At 47.2% G+C, this 14,656-nt stretch overlaps 1 protein-coding gene across 2 annotated transcripts; it reads right to left on the bottom strand.

The window, feature by feature from the left end:
• Positions 1-1,107: 1,107 nt before the first annotated feature.
• On the bottom strand, positions 1,108-12,640 carry LOC142210237 (uncharacterized). Of its 2 annotated transcripts, none has more exons than XM_075279267.1 (8): positions 12,595-12,640; positions 11,937-12,180; positions 11,517-11,600; positions 4,435-4,523; positions 2,761-2,946; positions 2,550-2,687; positions 2,278-2,470; positions 1,108-1,854 (listed from the first exon to the last, which is right to left on the bottom strand). In XM_075279267.1, the coding sequence occupies exons 2-8, from the start codon at positions 12,088-12,090 to the stop codon at positions 1,556-1,558; spliced, it is 1,143 nt and encodes a 380-aa protein (XP_075135368.1). In that variant the 5' UTR covers positions 12,091-12,180; positions 12,595-12,640; the 3' UTR covers positions 1,108-1,555. The 2 variants fall into 2 exon arrangements, with proteins under 2 accessions (XP_075135368.1, XP_075135367.1); XM_075279266.1 differs by lacking the exon at positions 12,595-12,640 and adding an exon at positions 12,484-12,545.
• Positions 12,641-14,656: the final 2,016 nt, after the last annotated feature.

Here is a 14,656-nt window from a genome sequence, read left to right as displayed (position 1 = left end):
GCAAGTCCAATTATATGCAAGTGATGGTGATGGGTGACTTGTAGGCTCTTTCCTGGGCTGGAGACTTGAGGCCATTACTGACCACACTGTGTAGTGGGTGCACTTCTCAATTTGCCCATCAGGGGGCGCCGTCTACCCAAGTACTGTCTCCTATTGTCCTACTTCTTGTCTTCCAGAATAAAGTGATGAACCAGCACATCGATAAGTTCCAGGTCACTGGAGAAGCTGGACAAGGATGACTGACCCTCCCCCTCTCGCTGTATATACTGTTAATATTTTCTTGCCTGTTTCTTTCACTGTCATCTTCTTCCACCCAAGATTTTATACAAGTCCTTCTCTTGTTGTATGCGTACCTTTCCCTGTAATAAATCTAACTGGATGTCAACAAATCCATTTATCTTATTTATCTTCCTGGGAAAGCTGGGTGACAACTATTGCTACACTACAGGAGCGGGTGATCATTGCAGATTATTGCTGACTAGCCTCTGCCCGCAACTTCATCTGCGTGTTGTTGAGGTCAATGATCCGCCTGTATTAAGCAAATTGCTGCTATTGATGGTTCACCTGCTGCTGCATTTCGGCAGCTCTCAAGCTGGCCTGCTGCTGAACTTGTTCCTCGCACCGTGCCTGTGATTGTTTCAGCATCTAACTGGGATGCCATAAAATGAGTGTGTTGTTGACATTGATGATCCACCTGCTCCAGCGTTTCGGCAGCTCTAAGAGCCACTTGAGGCCTAGCTTGCTCAATCATCCTCAGCTCTGCTTGAGAACTCTGTGACTTCTGGCTTCCGTCATAGCTCTCATTGTTGTAGAATTTTACGACAAATTAGATTTTGGTTTTCCCAGCATGTTTAAAATTGCCAGACTGCTAATTTGGATTAAAGGGGCTGCCCGGGGCAGATCAGATAATATGCAGATGCTTGTACAGAATGGGCTCAGTGTTATCTGTGTGTTTACATAGAGAGATAACAGACCGGACTTTATCAGCAAACTGCAATTAGCTGACAGTCCTGGCAGCAAAAGCAGTGTAATATAGTATATGAACATAAATTCATAACAGTCGTGAAGCCATGTCATTTACTGGGATAAAAAGTAGCCGATGTGTTTATTGAGGTTACAATCTATGTTTGTGCCAAATTTCATCCAAATTCATTCAGCCGTTTTTGTGTGAAAGAGTAACAAACACACAAACTTTCACATTTATAATATTAGTAGGATTAGTAGGATAGGGATATGGTGGTTGACAAGTTTATTGTAGACTCTGTGATGGCCGGCACTGGCATGTGTGAGCCCCCGCTGAGGATACGTTAGTGTTGTGCCCTCACAGGTGCCCTGGTTGTCCCCAGCATGCCATGATGGCTATAGTCTGCTGGGAGTTGTAGTACCCTAGCACGCAGACCATGGCTCTATAGCTCTTGCTGTGTGACCTTTGCCCTCTCCACACTGCTACATGCCAGGAGCCGGTTACATATTCACCTCTGCTGTGCGGGATTCCATTCCTTTATTATACCGTTATGATGTGGCCGCAGTGTAAGAGCCCCGCACACTCCTGACATTACCCCCTGGGGGTCTCTGGTTGGGTTTCCCCGCTCTTGTACTTTTGCAGCACCCACTTGAGCTTCTCTAGTGCCCGCAGGGTGTTCTCAGCGGAGACGTCTCGATGCCAGACGAGCCGCACCGTCTCGGGGGAGAAGGCCAGCGCTTTCACCGTCACCCCGGATGATTGGTCGTCTGCATTCAGCTGGTCACACAGCTCCTGTCCTGACAATGGCGGTGTAATTGTCAGCATCACCATGTTACTGTCCACGATGGTGGGGTCCGCGGTGCAGACGGGGGAGGCCAGCTCCTGCACCCCTGCAAGGACGAGAAATCATTGGTAGAATTAATATACGAGGACATGTGAGATTGTCAAGTGCAACAACTGTGTTCTAAAATAAACTGGGGTAGGTTCCAGAAGTGACCCTTATATAGTGCTGATATACCATATATGCAATATACCTTTAAATATGGCATATCCTGAAGTGAGGCCGAGACTCCATAGCAGGAGGTGAGCGGTCAAGTTCCCAGCAGGAGGGACACAATCTATTTAGTTGAATCCGAAGGTTACAATAGATCGCACTGTGCTAGTTTCCTCTGTTATCAGCCAGGTAGAATGTGATCTACCTGATATTTTTTTCCTAGGCCTGCACAAGTTTGTAGTCTCAGAGTCACCCGGGCTTCATAACCCTGCTCACTTGTAGACCTGAGCGTAACCTCTCCGCTCCTTCACCCCCTTACCTTTGGCAAAGGTCTTGGCATTGTGATGATCTCTCCTCACGTTCTCTTTGGCTTGTCTCAATGCCACCAGTCCAGCAGCCGCCAGTACTCCGGCCTGCCGCATCCCTCCTCCCAGCATCTTCCTCATCCGCCGCGCCTCAGCAATAAACTCCGCCGTCCCCCCTATTAACGATCCCACCGGCGCCCCAAGTCCCTGCAACCAACACAAGACTTTCATATAGATACCAAGTCCATATAATGAGACTCAAGTCTTTCCCCTATGGTTTCCATACTTTTGAAAGACACAGTGAGACGGAGTCACAGAATTGGACAATCTCCGCCGGCTCCACCCCCAGAGCCTCTGCCGCATTGAGCAGCCGTGCCCCATCTAGGTGGATCTTCAGCCCGTAGCGATCTGCGAGGTCCCGCACCTACAAAGGAGGATGACAGTGAGTTTATCTGGAAGGGTATGACACACAGTACAATGGCGGACCCTGCACCCACCTCCTTCATGTAGGACAGGGGTAACACACGGCCCCCCATACGGTTGTGGCTGTTCTCTAAACAAATGAGGCGTGTCTGAGCAAAGTGCACATCTGGGTAGCCATGTTGGATTTTGCTCTCTAATTCCTTAAGATCCAGGCGGCCATCTTTCAGGGTCTGTATAGCACGAGGGAACACGCCTGCAAGCTGCATGAAACATAAGACAAGACCGACGTCACAGCTAGACAATGCATCAGCAGCACAGACTTCTTATGCTTATAGTTTGTTACAATGTACCAGTGCAGGTAAAATCTAACAATCTAGAGTCCAGTCTGTTTAGTTTCTAGAGCATTAGCCTACACTGGACACAACTGCAACAAATAACCAGCATTGCCATTCACTGACAGCAAGAAGAGATCCTGAAGAAGGGTCGGATATGAAGAATATTACAAAGAATTTACAAGGATTAGGTGACATATTGCTAGCTCCTCTATAAGGTCAGTGAGTGGATTCACCCTCTAAGGCCCCATGTACACTAAGGAATCCAGGATGGAAAATCTGATCCATTCATTCAAGGCTCCTTGTGGATCTACTGTCCGCACCATATACAATACAGGACAGGGAAACCATGGCCAGGTAGGGACTCCTACTATCATAGTCCAGGACTCCTGCATGGGTTCCGCCAGGGAAATCTGCCATACAGTCTGGATTTTCCAGGCATGGCTTACCCCATGGTGCCGAAGGAAAGTATATAATGTATGTATTAAACTTGTATAGACATTATAGTCACGGCCTACAAGCAGCAGACACCAGATGGCAGTGTAACATAAAGGACAATACTGTGTACACCACTTGGTCGGAGACTTACGATAGGTTCTCTTTAGCATTGTCTCTCCATTGTTCGGGTCCATCAGGGGAACCCGGGGCCATTTTAACACATTGGAGGGCCCAGTGCAAAGTATCATAAGTGATCCCACCCGCTATTATACCCATCGCTAGAGAGGCGGTCGTGTACAGTGATGAAACGTAAACTTTATTGATGACTTTGTGTATGTGATGTGTAAGTGTTTGGTGTGACTCGTCGTGCACGATGGTAAATGTCTGGGTCACATAATCAATAAACTTCCTGGTTATGTTCAGAGGGGTATTACATGAGAATAACCCCTGTGATTAGGATCAGAGGGGTAGTACATGAGAATAACCCCTGTGATTAGGATCAGAGGGGTATTACATTATCCCTCTGTGGGACAATCAGAGAGCAATAGTATAGTATGCTCTCTGATTGACAGGACAGCGGATAACATGGCAGGAGTCCTCGCTACCCCTCCCCCTGGGGTCACATACAGGTTATGCACAGACAATGATGATTTATCATCGTCTATGCAGTCTGCCGCTCTGCTCCTTCCCACTCCTTCAGCTGCTCTAAAATGTCTCAACAGGGCCCCCGCTACCATAGGGCCCGGTGCAATTGTACCATTGACCCTATAGTTAAAGTGGCCCTGGGAGACCCGAACAATAGGAAGGTGGACAGCCAAAACAACAGTAAGACACGAAGACCGACAGAACCCATTGACTATAATGGGGTCTATCAGGTATCCATCATTTTTAGCCTGAAACTGACTAAGGACTTTTTCCTCTTCAAGACATTGTGATAAAGCCTGAGACACCCTGGTGCAGATGTGAACGTAGTCTTACCTGCGCTATATTTCCTTGCTCATAGAAGAACATGTGAGATTCACCTCCAAGCAGGACCTCAAATCCTCTGACCCGACAGTGAACCATCACTGCAACGACAGTAAATGCTAAACCAGTGCACTGCGCCTTCTTACAACATGAGCCCTCCTGCAACATACAGCTTGTTATGCCTGACTGAAGTCCCATGTATGAGGGAAGGAGCGCTGTGTCTCTTTGGATTTAAGATCAAGGATCTTCAAACTAGCTGGTGACATGTGACTTATGAATTTCTTATCAATGCCAGCTTGGAGTTGGGGGTTTATGCAATATGTATAGTTAATAGAATAGAAGTTTTAGAATAGGCCATGAACGGCTGATTGTTGGGGGGCCGATAGCTGGCCCGCACAAGGATTAGCTGCTTGGGGTTATGCCCGTATTATACAGTGCATGGAGATGGAAGCTAATAGTTCTGTACCTGCAGCTCAGCCATAGGCCATGAAAAAATCCTGAACAACCTTTAAAGGGATCCTGTCATTCAGATGGAATTTTTTGTGACTAACACGTCGGAATAGCCTTAAGAAAGGCTATTCTTCTCCTACCTTTAGATGTCTTCTCCGCGCCGCCGTTCCATAGATATCCCATTTTCGCCAGTATGCAAATTAGTTATCTTGCAGCACTGGGGGCAGGCCTCATTGCTCAAACAGCACTGTGGGCGTCCCCAATGCTGTGAGAGAACTCTGCAGCACCGCCTCCGTCTTCTTCAGGAATGTCCTCTTCCTGTGTCTTCTTCCGGCGCAGACAGTGAAGCTTGTATTCCTCGGGCAGAGCCGACTGCGCATGCCCACAGGCCACAAGAAAATGTCTGCTTACTTACTTTTCTTATGGCCGTGGGCATGCGCAGTCGGCTCTGCCCGAGGCCTAGAAGTTTGACCCCCAGCGCCGGAAGAAGAGCTTGTTCCTGAGGAAGATGGAGGCGGTGCTGGAGAGTTCTCTCGCAGCACTGGAGATGCCCCCAGTGCTGCGAGCGAACTCATTTGCATACTGGCAAAAACCGGGATTTATACTGAATGGCGGCGCGGAGAAGACATCTAAAGGTAGGAGAAGAATAGACTTTCTTAAGGCTATTCCTACGTGTGTCAGGATCTTGTTTTATTGAACTCTTTTTTGCCAGCAGTCAAAATGGAGTCTTTTGTGTTTCCTGTCTGTGACTTACCCTGATTTCCTGATTTCTCGATTATTTAGCATGTGTGTTCTGATTACCCAGTTGCCTGAGTATTGTTTTCAGAAGCCTGTCTTCTGCAAGGTCCTCAAGCTTAAACTGACTGTTCCAAGTTGGTTAGTTACCTGCAAGTTGGTTGCTACCTGGAACTACTGATCCCAGCAAGCCCTCCTGCTACAAGGACTTTGCCACCCACCCGATCCCAAGGAGCCGTGGAACTACAGCCTCCAGCAAGCCCTCCTGCTGAGTATAGGACCACTGCTTCCGGCCAAGCCTCCCTGCCTTCCACAGAACAGACTGAGCCGTGGAACTACTGATCCCAGCAAGCCCTCCTGCTACAAGGACTTTGCCACCCACCCGGTCCCAAGGAGCCGTGGAACTACAGCCTCCAGCAAGCCCTCCTGCTGAGTATAGGACCACTGCTTCCGGCCAAGCCTCCCTGCCTTCCACAGAACAGACTGTAAGTCAATTTGTATATTACTATTGCTAGACTCACTGTTCCCAGCCATTGGTCTCTAGAAAATAGAAAGGGTATTGTGACAGAATACTCAGGCCATGATGACGGAGACCGCTGGTTCAGAGAGTTTGGAGGTACGTTTCAAGAAACTATACAATCTGACTACCTCTATGCATGTTGAGATGCAGGCTCTAAAAGCAAAGATTGATGCAATGGAGGGACAATCTAACCATAATACCCAGGTGTTTGGGCAAGCAATTCAGGAACTACGTAACCGCACTGCACAATTGGAGGCGCAGGCACCAGTTCCCATTCCTAGTCCCATTCCTAAGTTACCACCTTTTAGATTTGGCGGTGAACGTGACAAGTACCGTGGCTTCATAAACCAATGCCGTTTATATTTTGATGCCAATGCTAGCCAGTTTCCAACTGATCGTTCCAAAGTGCTGTGTATTATCATGCTCCTGACTCATAAAGCCATATCTTGGGCCAACCCTTTCATTGAGACTGAAGATCCCATCTTGGACAAATTGGACGATTTCCTTACCGCTATGAATCTAATGTTTGATGACCCCAATCGATGTGCTACAGCTGAAGCTGCCATTCTAACTTTACGTCAGGGCAGGCGCTCTGTTACTGACTACGCTATGGAATTCCGAAGATGGGCTGTGGATACCACCTGGAACAGTCAGGCACAGCTTCCTCTTTTTCGTAAGGGCCTATCCAGTATTATTAAGGATGAATTATCCCGAGCAGAGGCTCCTTCCAGCTTGGACGATTTCATTAATCATTGTATCCGTATTGACACGCGTATTTCTGAACGGAGGCAGGAGAAAGAGAGATGGCTCGCCCTGAATCGGAGTAGTAATTTTTTCCCCTCTTCATCCGTGAAGGATCCACTGAGTAAACCTCCCCGGGATGCAGGGGTTGAACCTATGCAAATAGATTCTCTACAGAGACGTCAAAGTCAGGACCGTAAAGAACATAGGCTTCGGGAGGGCTTATGCCTGTACTGTGGTGGTTCGGGTCACTTCCTTATGAATTGTCCTAATCGTCCCCTTAGAACGGCTGCAGCAATTGCTGAATGTGACTTTTCTGATTCTGAGTCGGTCGTTTCGGAGTCAGCTTTGCTTCTGAATGCTGTCATAGCTCCTGTGACTCTGCACCCTAAAGAAAAGGAAAGAGGATCACACTGCCTCCTTCCAATTCAGATATTGATCAACTCTCAGTGGGTTACTAGTACGGCCATGATTGACTCAGGAGCTAGTGGAAATTTCATAGATCTATTGTTTGCCAAGGAGCATGGAATCAAGTTCCGGAAGAGGGCTTCACCGGTGGTACTGGAGACAGTGGATGGATCTCCACTAGTCTCAGGGCCCGTAGATCATGAGACAGTACCCTTGAGGATCCAGCTGAAACCTGATCACCAAGAGACACTTACCTTCATGCTGATTTCCTCGCCACACTTTCCTGTTATTTTGGGTTTTCCATGGTTGCAGACCCAGAACCCTGATATCAACTGGGAGACTAGTGAGATACGTTTTCCGGGAAAGGATCTCCCTGCTAGCATGCATATACGGGATCCGGCTCCAGCTCCAAATGTACCACTTACCAGCATAAAGATTCAAGATCCAGCTCAAGTGCTAAGTTTACCACCTTGTTATGAGATATTCTCTGATGTTTGCGACAAAAAGAAAGCCGATCTACTTCCTCCACATCGTCCATATGATTGCCCGATAGATCTCCGACCCGGTGCATCGATACCTTTTGGGAGCATTTATCCACTAGCAGGGCCAGAACTGAAAGCTCTCAAGTTGTACATTGATGAAAATTTGGCTAAAGGCTTTATTCGTCCCTCTTCATCTCCAGCTGGAGCTCCCATATTCTTTGTCAAGAAGAAAGATGGCTCTCTCCGACCTTGCATAGACTATCGGGAATTAAATAAAGTTACAGTTAGGAATCGCTATCCTTTGCCTTTAATCCCAGAATTATTGGAGAGAGTACGACAGGCCAAGATATTTACAAAATTAGACCTTCGTGGTGCATATAATCTAGTCCGCATCAGGACCGGGGATGAATGGAAGACCGCTTTCAGATCTCGGTATGGGCACTTTGAATATCTTGTGATGCCGTTCGGACTTTGTAATGCTCCAGCCACCTTCCAACACCTTGTCAATGACATTTTCAGGGACCTTCTAGATCTCTTCGTGGTCATATATCTGGATGACATCTTGATTTTTTCAAATTCTCTCGAGGAACATCAACAGCATGTAAAGACCGTCTTGGGACGCCTGAGGGAAAATCATCTCTACATCAAACTTGAGAAATGTGAGTTCCATAGAACTGAAGTGCAGTTTTTGGGGTATATAATCACCCCTCAAGGATTGAGCATGGATTCAAGTAAGATACAAGCAATCCTTGATTGGCCTGTTCCCAAGAACGTTAAGCAAGTTCAACGTTTCATTGGTTTTGCAAATTTCTACCGACGCTTCATTAAGAACTTTTCAGGGATCGTCTCCCCTATTACCCAACTAACAAGAAAGTCAACAGCGTTTATTTGGACCACTCAAGCACAGGAAGCCTTTGACCGTTTAAAGGAAAAATTTACCACAGCCCCAGTCTTAATTCATCCTGATCCTGAACGGGCCTTCATTGTTGAGGTAGACGCATCGGACAGTGCTATGGGAGCTATTCTCTCTCAGAGAACAGGAGAGAAGAATTTATTACATCCATGTGCTTTCTTTTCTCAACGTTTGTCACCCGCAGAAAGAAATTATGATGTAGGGAATAAAGAATTATTGGCCATCATCGCTGCCTTTAAGGAATGGAGGCATCATCTCCAGGGAGCATCACAACAGATTGTTGTCCTCACTGATCATCGTAACTTGGAGTTTATCAGATCTGCTAAATGTTTGTCTCCCCGACAGGCTCGCTGGAGTTTATTCCTCAATCAATTTAATTTTGTAATTTCTTTTAGGCCAGGTTCTCGTAACGGTAAAGCTGATGCCTTATCCAGAATGTACGCTGCTGACCCTACTCCGGGTTCTTTACCCAAGACAATACTGTCAAATTCCAATTTTGTAGGGGTAATTCACAATCAAGATTTGTTGAGAGACATTAAGGAGGCTTATAATTCAGATCCATTTCTTTCACAACCCACAAGGGATGTACGTTTAACTCTAAGGAACGGAGTGTGGGTTCAAGGGCAAAGCCTTTATGTTCCTGAAGCGGTGAGAGTAAAAATTTTGAAGCTGATGCACGATTCCAAGATGGCAGGTCACAGGGGAATACAGAAGACCCAAGATTCCCTTTCTCGTTTTTTCTGGTGGCCAAGTTTTCGAGAAGATGTCAGGAATTATGTTCGCTCATGTGATGTCTGTGCCAGATGTAAGACACCACGTTCTGCACCAACAGGTCTACTGCAGCCTCTTCCTATCCCAACTCGCCCCTGGGGGTCAATCTCCATGGACTTCATTGTAGAACTGCCAACCTCCAAGGGAAAAAATACAATTTTAGTGGTGGTTGATCGTCTGACGAAAGCTGCTCACTTCATACCCTGTGCAGGTCTACCTTCAGCTAAAGACACTGTTGACTTAATTATTCAAAATATCTTTCGCCTACATGGAGTTCCAGATGAGGTTGTGTCTGACCGAGGTGTTCAATTTACTGCAAGATTCTGGCGAGGGTTCTGTGCGGCATTGGACATAGATGTCTGTTTGTCCTCCGCTTTCCATCCACAATCAAATGGACAGACAGAACGTACTAACCAGACTCTGGAACAATATCTACGATGCTACGTCTGCCATTTACAGGATGATTGGGTTGATTTGCTTCCCATGGCAGAATTCTCCTACAACAATTCGCAAAGTGCTTCTACAAAAGTAACACCATTCTATGCTAACCAAGGCTATCACCCAAAGATCTTTCCCAGATTTCCGGTGGATGCCCCTGTGCCAGCAGTTACAGAAAGAATCGCCTCTTTACAACAAGATCTGAATTTGTTAAAACAGACATTGCGCACAGCTCAAGAGAGATTTAAGAACACAGCTGATAGGTGTCGTAAACCAGCACCAACATTCAAGGTAGGAGACGCAGTTTGGTTATCTACCAAGAACCTGAAATTAAGGGTGCCGTCACGAAAATTGGGACAAAAGTACATTGGTCCCTTTAAGATTAGTGGTCTGGTAAACTCAGTAACCTGTCGATTGAATCTTCCAAAGACCATGAAGATTCATCCTGTTTTCCATGTCTCTTTGCTGAAACCTACAATTTCAAATCCTTTTCCGGGACGGTCATCTCCTCCTCCTGGTCCTGTCTTGGTAGATGATCAAGAACATTTTGTTGTGGAGAAGATTCTGGATTCCAGGATTCTCAGGGGCAAGTTACAATATCTTATCAAATGGCAAGGCTATCCTCCAGAAGAGAATTCCTGGGAACCTCTGGACAACATCAATGCCTCTCGATTGATTAAACAATTTCATGATAAATATCCTGAGAAGCCTGGTCTGGGATCGTCCGGAGGCCGCTCCTGAGGTGGGAGTAATGTCAGGATCTTGTTTTATTGAACTCTTTTTTGCCAGCAGTCAAAATGGAGTCTTTTGTGTTTCCTGTCTGTGACTTACCCTGATTTCCTGATTTCTCGATTATTTAGCATGTGTGTTCTGATTACCCAGTTGCCTGAGTATTGTTTTCAGAAGCCTGTCTTCTGCAAGGTCCTCAAGCTTAAACTGACTGTTCCAAGTTGGTTAGTTACCTGCAAGTTGGTTGCTACCTGGAACTACTGATCCCAGCAAGCCCTCCTGCTACAAGGACTTTGCCACCCACCCGATCCCAAGGAGCCGTGGAACTACAGCCTCCAGCAAGCCCTCCTGCTGAGTATAGGACCACTGCTTCCGGCCAAGCCTCCCTGCCTTCCACAGAACAGACTGAGCCGTGGAACTACTGATCCCAGCAAGCCCTCCTGCTACAAGGACTTTGCCACCCACCCGGTCCCAAGGAGCCGTGGAACTACAGCCTCCAGCAAGCCCTCCTGCTGAGTATAGGACCACTGCTTCCGGCCAAGCCTCCCTGCCTTCCACAGAACAGACTGTAAGTCAATTTGTATATTACTATTGCTAGACTCACTGTTCCCAGCCATTGGTCTCTAGAAAATAGAAAGGGTATTGTGACAACGTGTTAGAAAAAATTGCTTTTTAATGATAGAACAAGAAAGACATCTTTGGAAAGTGTAGAAGCCCCTACAAGGTAGTGACATTAGTTTGATACTGATTTTCTTGCTGACAGACTCCCTTTTAATTTGTCACCAAAACACTTTTAAAAAGTAAAACTATAAATCTGGGTTCTGTTGTGGACACTGCTGTTGTTACATTTTTCGTGGGGGGGGGGCAGATACTTTTGCATTGGAGACTCACAAGGTAGACCACTTACCTGAGATCAGATTTCCCATAGTCCCACTGGTTACAAAGAGAGCGTCTTCGGTCCCAAGGAGCTGCGCCGCGTATCGCTGAATCTCTGGACAAATAAACATATACATTAGCCAATCTGTATTTAAAGAGCAACTCCACCCACAAATGTATTATATAGAGATACAATCGGAAACCATTATAGTATACAGATTCAGGGGCTGACTTTCCTTAAAGGGGTAGGTCATTAGTATGTGATCTGTGGGGTTCTGACATGCGGACCCTGCACAGATCAGCTGTTTCAGCAACCTCAGGTGTTGCAAACTAGAGTGGACGAGGAGGATCAGCTGATCTGTGCAGGGTCCTGGTGTCGGACACCCCAACTGTGGGTATGAAAAGTGCATTTAGGGACAGAAGACCCCTTAAATACGGACTCTGGACTCACCATTGACAGTGGGGTCTTCGCCATAGACATCATCTCCAACCTCGGCCTCCGCCATGGCCTTCCTCATCTCCGCACAGGGCTTGGTCACGGTGTCGCTGCGCAGGTCCACCAACACCACACCCGTCTCTGGGCCGCTCTGGCTCCTGGTATACATGGTACGGAAACTGGGGGCTGCTGGGCGATAAAAGAGGGGCGCTCTATATACAGGACCTTTATAGCGGTGAGGACGGGACCTTGATGTGACCTGAAAGATAAGAAAAACCCATAAAATTAATGATATTAATGGAGCACTGGTCACGTTCTCTGCAAACCTGATTCAATTTTGGGTTCCGAGCCCCAGTTGCAACGCGTTTTCTGGTTTGTTACCCCCTACCCAGGACGCCATGTTAGACCTCTAAAGGATGCAACAGTATGGGGGTGCAAAAAGTGCAAGTGCACAGAAGCGGTGGGGTAATATATATATATATGTCTATATTGCACAGGGTATAGGAACTCCTGCACTAGCAGCACAACCATATATACAGTATACAGGCAAACCATACAATACCCAGCTGTGCAGCCTCAGAGCCACGACTGACCCCACTCTCCTCATAGGAATGCATGCAAGGAACCCTATGGAACTTGGACCCTAAAGCTCGCGGTGCCTGATGGGAAATACCTCTAGAATGAGCCCATTCCGGCAGCAGTAAGTGCGACTTCAGCATTATCGCGGGACTACATTTCCCGTGATGCCTCGGGCGCTGCGGTCATAGGCGCGTGTGCAGGAAGGCGCCAGAGCATGCCGGGAGCTGTAGTTTAACACTCGGGCCGCGGCTCCAGGATCCATAGGTCGTCTTTACTCTCCTCCTTACAAGTAGCAAAGTTCTAATGACGCCTGGAAAGGGAGGAAAATCACATTTCTTAGAACTTTTGTAACAGAATCTCCCAGAATATCATTGTAAACGTAAAATATAAACATTTCCCCCTAGCAACCAATGAGATCGCAGATCTTATCTTACTAGAGCAGGTTGAAAGATGAGAGAAGAGATTTGATTGGTTGCTGTTTGTGACCCCCCCTTCTATAACATTATTTGCAATGACTTTGGTAGCGATCAAATTCGATGAACAGCCCCGGTCTTTACTTATGTCTTAAAGGGACACTAGTTACTCGTTTTACGCCACTTCTGTGCACCATTGTCCGCCTGCTAGGAAAGTGGACAATCCCTTTAAGAAGTCTGATCGGTCTGTATACAATGGCGGTTGTGACAGACGTAAGCGCGGTTTATCAGCGTCCTCACCAGATCTCATGAGGAACCAAAAGCAAATCAGTCTCGTCATCTTATCGTACGTCCTTCATTCTGAGGAACAGCATCGGTGACTTCACCCAAGAAATGAAGTAGTCATAGGAAGGATATCTGCGGTTGTCGCCACACGAAACAATAGAAGGGCTGTCACCCAACTTTCCTGCAGTCCTGAATGTCAAATATGTCATATATAAACTCCATTCAAGGGTCTCAGAAAATCCCTACAATGTAAGGGCCACCATTTTGCCAAATCTTCCGAGCAGTTCATCCCCTATAGAATTTAGAGTAGCGACGCCTGATGGCGGACACTCAGCTTTCCTAGAGTCCTGAACAACATAATGTTGCTACTGAAAGCTGAGTGAAAACTCGTAATAGCAGCCATATTGGATGTCCCAGTTGTAACAGAGCTGAATTTGTCAATGGCCAATGGTTGTCTACCTCTTAAAGGGATTGTCTGTAGAGATGAGCGAGTACTGTTGGGATCAGCCGATCCGAACAGCACGCTCCATAGAAATGAATGGATGGACCTGGTACTTCCGCTTTGACGGCGGCCGGCCGCTTAACCCCCCGTGTGCTGGCTACGTCCATTCATTTCTATGCAAGCGTGCTGTTCGGATCGGCTGATCCCAACAGTACTCGCTCATCTCTAATTGTCTGGTCTTAAATTGAATTTTCATACAGGTGACCTATGCACAGCGTTGCAGTGGCCATGTCATAGAAAGCCAAGCACAGCGCCATATATCGTGCAGTGGCTGTGCTTGGTATTGCAGCTCAGCCCCATTCGCTTGAATGGGGCTGAGCTACAAAGAGGTGACGTAACCGAGGGTCTGGGCTCAGGGAGCGCTGCCGCTGCTTCATGGAGCAGATCCGATCTGATCGTCAATGGATCAGATAGGTCATCGATTGACAAAGCCTGGAAAACCCCTTTATAAATACAGTCATGTGGTCCATAAGATTGCATTGATTTTAGGGCAGCCATGGCCGCCACGTTCTGGTCTCACATATGTGTGATAGACTCAAACGCTGCTCCTGTTGGCGGTCCCACGTGACGTCACGTGCGGTCACGTACGTTGCGCCAAATGCCAAGCTCAGCTCTGCTCCATCGGCAGTGGAGTCATGTGGTCCATAAGATTGCATAGATTTTAGGGCAGCCATGTCCGCCATATGTGTGATAGACTCAATCTCTGCTCCTCCACCCCCTACCCATCTAGCTGTTGGCAGTCCCACGTGACGTCACATGCGTTGCGCCAAATGCCAAGCTCAGCTCCGCTCCATCGGCGGTGTGTACGCGGCTGCTTTGCTGGTCTCTAGGAGAGGGATTCCCTTTTGTCATTTCCTCCGTTTCTCCCCCCGCAGCGAGCACGCCCTGCAGCTGTTCTCGGCCGTGAGCGCACACTTCAGGAATCCGGTGTGGAAACATTTCTGTAAATGTTTGGA

This window comes from Leptodactylus fuscus, chromosome 6 (assembly GCF_031893055.1).
Source record: "Leptodactylus fuscus isolate aLepFus1 chromosome 6, aLepFus1.hap2, whole genome shotgun sequence".
NCBI classification, from domain to species: domain Eukaryota; kingdom Metazoa; phylum Chordata; class Amphibia; order Anura; family Leptodactylidae; genus Leptodactylus; species Leptodactylus fuscus.
The sequence above is the reverse complement of the archived record's forward strand: the minus strand, read 5'-3'. Positions and strand labels throughout refer to the sequence as shown.